Source organism: Protopterus annectens, chromosome 3.part1 (genome assembly GCF_019279795.1).
Source record: "Protopterus annectens isolate FY-2018-M chromosome 3.part1, PAN1.0, whole genome shotgun sequence".
Lineage (NCBI taxonomy): Eukaryota > Metazoa > Chordata > Ceratodontiformes > Protopteridae > Protopterus > Protopterus annectens.
In genome coordinates, this window is record NC_056732.1 from 739,297,681 (window position 1) to 739,305,652 (window position 7,972).

General features: G+C 36.9%; 1 protein-coding gene across 1 annotated transcript in view; it reads left to right on the plus strand.

Moving 5' to 3' along the window:
• KCNV1 (potassium voltage-gated channel modifier subfamily V member 1) overlaps positions 1-7,685 on the plus strand; it is a 522,556-nt gene extending 514,871 nt beyond the window's left edge. Inside the window, exon 5 of the mRNA XM_044067098.1 lies at positions 6,786-7,685. Within this exon, the coding sequence (XP_043923033.1) occupies positions 6,786-7,297 (512 nt within the window). The 3' untranslated portion in view covers positions 7,298-7,685. The remainder of the gene's footprint in view (positions 1-6,785) is intronic.
• The last annotated feature ends 287 nt before the right edge of the window (positions 7,686-7,972 follow it).

Below are 7,972 nucleotides of genomic sequence, written 5' to 3' on the forward strand. Positions count from 1 at the left end.
TGATGCCTGGTGTAATTGCATTCAGTTTCATCACGCCTCTTTAGCTGTCTTCAATTTAGTTTCAGAGATAAAACTGAATTCCCTTTTTCTTTCCTTGGTATAATCCCACTCAGTTTATTGGAGATGGGCAGCTTTAAATAGGTGAAAGAGAAGCAGTTATTTTTATATTTCATCAACATTTGTTATGACAGGTATTATTTTCATCAACTACAGGATTGCTATCTTTAAACACACCTTTTTTTATACCTAAAACAGATATTTTTATCATTTGCAAATGCTAAAAAAACTTAAAACTTTTTGGGAAAAAAAACCTGAAACTTAATGCCAGAAATGCATTATTGTATCTTTTGGGAAGTCATCTTCTACAGGGAACTACCTCATTGACAATGCACCCCTAAGAATTGACCCAGTTATTTGAGATTTGGGAGCTTATGGGGACAGTGACCCAAAATTCGACCAACATGTGTCCATTCTCATGAGAAAGTTATTCTATAGTGCTCAGTTGATAAACAACGGGATTGTGTCTAGATCTAGGGATGTCATTGTCCCACTATAGTCAGTCCTCATTAGGCCAATCATTCAGTACAATGCCTCTTTGTCATATATCTGTCTGGACCCATGCAACAACTGGAATGCCCAGAAAGATACCTTATTAAAACGATACAAGGTCTAAAAAAAAAAGTTCTACATGGGCCAACTCAAAGCCCTGTCGCTGTACTTAGTATCCTACAGATCATTAAGAGATTACCTATGTCTGGCATGTAAGGCATCCTCTGACCAATACTGATGGACTTGCTGTACATTAGCAAGTCATTTTTGACATCAGAATAAACGCCTAAACCAAAAGTTAAATGTCTCCTAAGTATTTAACACAACTCCAAAATATGTATGTTGATGGATATGGTGGGGACTGCATGATGACTGTTCTATATATCTGAGGATTCATGAGCATAAACTGCTTGTTTACCTGATTTCCAGAGTTGGGTATTTCACAAATTAAATGACATCAGAGGAAATGTGATGCAATCTTCTCCCTTGGTTTTTGCATTTCCATTGTTTCTATCGCTGATGTCAAACATGAAACAATAGATAAAGTTTATGTTGTTGGCAGTGGTATAGGTAGTAGTTATGCAGTGGAATATTACTGTTAAAAATCGCATAGTCTCAAAAGAATGGTAGCCAACAGTTGGTAAGTGTTAGTCATGATGCTAATTCCATCTGAAATATTATTTCCAGTAATTGGAAAATTATCCAAAGTAATCATGAATTGGTAGTCATTTTAGGATCTCAACCCAATTTTTGTTATAAAATAACAAGATCTTTAAGGTATTCTTTGAAAAGTCTTCATCAATGGTTAATAGGTAGGGTAACAGTGCAGTTGTAAAGACTTTAAGATATGTCGATTCATAAAAGTGGACACAGTGTCATTTTAAAACATAACGGACAGGAAATATTTGACCCAAGAGAATTTATAAGCAAAAGTGGGCCATAATAAGAAATGTGAATTTTCTTGTTTTAGAGCAAGTGGTTACTGACTTTAATATGGGTAATGTAAATAATATATTAGAGGATAAAGAACTAAAATGGCAACTTTCGTTGACGTTGGCTGCAGATATAAACATGAATTTGTAAACATTTTTGATAGAGGAATTGATGATGCCAGCATTAATTTTGGTCAAGTGATTGTGAGAATTATGTATTTGAACTGCGGTGTATTTTTGTAAGGTTTACCTTCATATAGTCGATCACACATGATCGACTGGCCACTTAAGCGAACTATTTCTGCGAAACCGAAACTGTGAAACATTCCAAATATTGACTTTCCGGCCGTGCCCCACCTCCATACCAGTGCTACCATGGCTCAAAAAGAGGGCGAGATTTTGCCGTTCGGTTATGTGGAATTCAATTTCGGAGACGCTCGCACTTCGGGTTTTGCGGAAGTGATTTCGCCCGTAGTAGGATCGACAATATGAAGGTAAACCTTTTTGCAATGTTCTGATGAAGTTCTGTCATTATATAGAACAAAAGCACTAAACCTTATTTACCAGCCGTTGGTCACCATTCTTTTGAGAGTTTGTGATTTATAAGTCATTTTATTCTGTTGTTTGGTGCAGTTTTATTTGTGAATATTACTGTTAACTTGTTCATGGCGTTTGAGATTAGTAGAGATTGCTGAAGTTGGAAAGAAACAGAGCATTGCAGCACTTCTTCTCTACTCATTTGTTGCCTGATTTTGACAATGATTTCTCTATTTACTTATTATTTTTGCCATGTTTTGTGTGTAAATTGCATTACATTACATTATGTTTGCTTGATGGTGAAAGGAGATAATAAACCTGATTAGTGTGCCCTTCAAGAGCATTTAACTTTCTACTGCTACTGTTTCTTTCTTCTTTTCGATCTTTTCTCCACCTGTCACATACTGTCTTAAATTCTTGAGGGGATTCTGTCTGCACCATCTTTTCTGCTAGAGAGTTCCATTCCATGGATTGATGGAATTAATATCATAACTAATACTTATTCTTCAAATTTCCCAGGAAGAAATACTTTGATATATCAATGGCTTGTCTCATCAATCTGCTGCATGTACAGCTCTCCTTTATCATTTACCCATTATCCTTCTCCCTGACTTGATCTTTGTCCTAATATTCTTTTTGTGCCCTTCATCTCTTTTAAGTCTATATTTTGCAGTCGCTGACGATATCCCTAACCCTTGATCCATCAGTCCCTTACACCACCAAGGTGACTTTCAGCTGGCCTATTGGCTGGCACATCTTTTTGTATGACCTCCAGAATTGCATGGAGTACTCGTGGTTTGGCTTGATTATGGCATAGTAGAATGGGACCATTATGTTTTTGCTCATTAAGCCTATCCCCTTGAAGATAGACCCCAGCTCTATGTCTGCTACTGCCCTCGACCAGCTGTAATCAACAGATCCAGCCATTTGTCACTCCCTTAGTCAATACATCACATGAGAGTTGCTGTGGCTGAGGTTCACTACATTGAATGCATCTCTGCTAAATTGGAACTGCTATCTTTTGCACACTTGTGAAATATTTGAAAATCCTTCTTTAGGGTCCCCATCTTCATGTGCTGCACCAGCTGTTATGTTATCAGCAAAGATGTTGCTTCTGTTCTCTTTCCAATGTGATATGTATGAAACTGCTCCCTGTCAAATGTATGAGATCTAAAAGTGTGAGTCCTGCAACACCAGAAGTTATAGTACATTTACTAAAGAAATGCAATAAATATCAAATCTCACTACAATGTTTTTAAACCATTCTGTAAGGGGCTTCATCTCCTGAAGTGGAGGTCTGTGCCAATAAACCTCTGCTAATTATTTATCCAATCCTCGACATCCCTGAATCCGTACATCAGATAATGGAGAATACTCAAATGTACAACAACTTCTAACTTAGTATACATTCTACCATACCTCTCAACTGTCCACATTTTCCCAGAGTGTCCATATTTTTGCCTCATATTTTTGGTCTATTCCTCATAGAATTTGTGATTTTCTGGCAAATCCTTGGGAAGATCTGAGGACTGAAGTCACTAAATAATGATATACATCTGTGCTTCAGATTTCATATCCTTCAGAAAAAACAACTGCTAAGACAAATCCTGTTGTTCTAGCAACTTTCTAAGTTTATAACAGCAATATTTAAAATCTGTCCCTATTTTTGGGCCTTTGTCCCCCCATTCTGTCAGACTTTGTCCAGAGTTTTTGCACTAAGAGATTGAGAGGTATGCATTACACATATTCGCAGTTTTTCTGCTCAAGGGGGGACAGTTTCTATACCCATAATTTCAGCAAGTCCTTTCTAGAACAAACTCACTAAAGAGTTGTGAGTTGGAGTGATTGACTTATACCCTTTACTAGAGATGTTGTTCCTCTTCTCATGACTCTGTGTGTGCTACCCTTTAAACATGCAGTGATCTGCTTCCTCAGTCTCAGTCCATCCCCTCAGACTCTGTAGTTTTTGAAGCAGCCACCATTATGGGATAGAGAGGAAATCTTTGGTAAACTCCCAGTAGACAGTATATTCCAGTAATCCCCTGTCAAATACTTCTGCAGGCCGGACATTATACTGGTTTATGTTTTGTTAACAGCTCCTCCCTTCTTTCCATGAACCTGCCATGACTGTAGCTCTTAAGGTTGCCGTCCTTGAGGAAAATAAATAACCTTTCTGACAAAATTCCTGACGTGAGCTTCCGTGCCAATGTATTAACACTAACACATTTACAGCGCCACAGATTTTGACCTGATGTTCTTCCTTTGTACAAGGATACAACTCTTGACATCATCAAATCCTTGTGGCCAGTAGTATGTCAAAAATGTAGTTGACAGGTACTTGAAGACCCAGGAGAGCTATCTCCTCCCTTAGGGAGTCAGATCCCTGTCTAGCTGTTTCTTCTCTGTCCTGGATTAATTGCATTGCTGTCCTTGCTCTTCCTTACCTCTCTCAAAGCAAAGCACTTTCCATTCCTTTATGAAGAATGAAGTAACCTTTCCAGCCCTCTGCTTTTCCAAACCTTCCATAAACTCACTCCCATCTATATTAAGCTGGCCATGTCTTTATCTTTCTGCCTCTTTGCAGCTATATATTTAAAAGCCTTAACCTCTTTAATTCATTGCGCATCTGCTTGCCATCTTAAACAGGCCCTTCATTTCTCACTCCTTCCTTTCCACTTCATGTATTTTTTTTCCTTGCCTTAACCATGAGCATAAAAATCTTATGTAGCCGCATTGGCTTTATTCTGTTTATCCGTATTTGCTTCTTCATCAAGCTTTTCTATATAAATGTGAGCATATGATCCTGAACCATTCCCATAGTACACATACACTCTTAGGGTGCTTCCAGGCTCCATTATCCATTTCTCACAACTTCCTTGCTCAAAAATTCTGGACAAAGCCAAAACTAAAGGGGGCATAAATGCCCATAATACATGAAGATTGGTAAATATTACTCTGTTTCACTCAGAAAGTTAACAGAAGAACAAGATTTGCATCAGCATGCATTTTCTGAAGAACAGGTATGAAACTGTAATGTCTGTCTTTGTTGACTGACAGTAATCCTCAGTGATTTACTGAAAAATCTAAATTTTTATGCGATACAGAGCAGAAATATGAAGCAAAATCAGGGATGTTTTGCAAAATCATGGACTGCTGAGAGGTATGCCATTGTCTTTAATCATCTTTTCCAATTTGACATAATCCAATACCCTAAAACCCACTCCATACTCTTTGCCTTTGTGTTATTACCCTCTCAAGCTCTAAATCATACAGTGCCTTAGTCAGTGTTAGCAGACAGCATATTTACCAGCTCAGTCCAAACTCTTTCCATGTTGGTTCTGGTTAAATTCAGAATTCTGTCTTTTGAGGTACAGTCCTGCACTTGCCGAATCTGTTATTATTTGAACTCTCAAGTCACATCTGAAGTCATATCACACTCTTTCTCACTGTACAATGGAGGCCAGATCTCCCAATCTGCACCTGGCAGTTTCAGATCCTGCTTGAGTAGAATTCCTCCAGTTTGCAACTCTTTGAATCTCTCTTGATCTCTATGGGGCCTCATGCTCTGTACTTTCATACCAGCACTCCACCTTCTCTTACCATAGCTATCAGGGGAGTTACACTAGGTTCTGAATTTACTTGTTTTAGTATTGTCTACATTTGATAGCATTCCTTCGCCTTGGCCTTGCATTTTATTATTTGTTTTACAGAGAACCCACATTTTCCATTCTTACCCTTTCTGGTATTCCTTAACAATTTATAGCCTGTTATTTAAATGTCCCATCCTCTAGCCACATGCTTATATTTCTGTGACACCAACAATGCTAACTCTCCTATCCTGCAGTAATGCTTGCAAATTCCCTATATTGCTGCCTGGTTTCCATTCAGTTCAAACTAATAAACTAATACTACAGAGCTGTTTCACATGACATTTTTTTTATTTTTATACTATATTTTGCAATAGTTTTCCCCTTCTGCCTACTTTCTGCTTGCCTAACAGCCCCATCTGCTTTTGTGTCATATTCTCTCTTACATTTTTGTTTAAATATATATGGACTGTACAACAACTCATGTCATACTGTAAAATTATTAGTATACTTGATATTTATTTTACTAGAATGCAGAGAGCATTAGTGCATAAAATAAGTATGATTCTTGAATCTCTGTGAAATGGATTACGTAAGTATAAGATTGTTGACAGATTTGTCTCTTCAATTTTATAGTTGTAAAATAGAGACAGGATATTTAAATACTACGATATCCCTACACAACATATGCAACAATGCTTTACTTTCCAGTACATAAAGCTATTCTAACTAGAGAAATGCATACCAAAGGGTGCCTGCATATTCCAGTCATTCATCAAGAATTCCATATTTCTGTTTATTTAGTGGGTAGTACAGTGGTGTGCCAGTAAACATTGTTGCTTCACATCCAGTGTGTGTGTGTGTGTGTGTGTGTGTGTGTGTGTGTGTGTGTGTGTGTGTGTGTGTGTGTATGTATGTGTGTGTGTATGTGTGTGCGTGTGTATGCATGTCCTGCAGTGAGTTGGTCCCACATCTACAATTAATCTCTCTGCCTTGTGTTAATTCATGTATACTAGGTATGCATACTAATGAGTGAATTAATGATTCCCCAGATGCATCCCAGGAGACACAAGCTGTCTAGCAACATTGTGTACTGTGTTGTTGATATACATTCTGTGTGTTCCATTTTGCTTGTTCATAAAACTGTTTCTTACTTCATATATATCTGTCTGTTTCTTAGGTCTTAAGTCGCTAGGAATGACGATTGCTCAGTGCTACGAAGAAGTAGGTCTGCTGCTCCTGTTTCTTTCAGTGGGCATTTCCATATTCTCTACAGTAGAATATGCTGTTGAACATAAGATTCCGGGATCAACATTCTCGAGTGTACCTAATGCGTGGTGGTGGGCAACAACCTCCATGACTACTGTTGGTTATGGAGACATTCGACCTGAAACAACTGTAGGGAAACTGGTGGCCTTTCTGTGCATATTATCTGGAATTCTAGTTTTAGCTTTGCCTATTGCCATTATAAATGATAGATTTTCTGCATGCTATTTTACTTTGAAGTTGAAAGAAGCAGCACTTCGACATCGAGAAGCTTTGAAGAAACTCACAAAGAATACGGCAATTGATCCCATTGTCAATATCAATTTACGAGACCTGTATGCTCGCAGTATCATGGAAATGTTACGTTTACGCACCAGAGAACGGGCAAGCACCAGAAGCAGTGGAGGGGAAGACCTCTGGTGGTAGCATAACATTTTTTTTATTATGGCCAGTAAGCACACCATTTCTGTTTTCCAAGTTGGAAAAACTTATGATTAAGTATTGTACGTGTCCAAGTTGGGTACATTAGAAAATCAACATGCACAACACCACTCATACTGTCTATACTTGATCTACAGTGTTTGAAAAAAAAGCATTTTGTATGGGTGTAAAAAAAAAAGAAACTGGTTCAAAGTTTTTTAAAGAAATACTAAACTGCAGTAAATTGGTTTATTTATATATTTTAAGATAATCAGATGACAATAAATGTAGACCTGTTTGGAGTTATGTAACTTTAAACTACTTATTGTATTTTAAGCCTGTTTATGTCATTGCACACTTTTCTATGTGCTTGTAATAAAATATATAACTTTAATGTATTTGATAAGACTTTTTGTTCCAACAGATTGAACAGGAAGTATTTGTATGTCTTTGGCAAAAAAAAAAAAAAAATATATATATATATATATATATATATATATACACATATATATATATATATATATATATATATATATATATATATATATATAGTAAAAGGTTGTAAAATAGGGAAGCATTTAATGCTTTTAAATAACAATATGAGATAAGATTCAGATTATGCTGCAATTATAAGCATTTTATGTTTCATTTGAAATATTTTACTGTAGAGAACTACATACA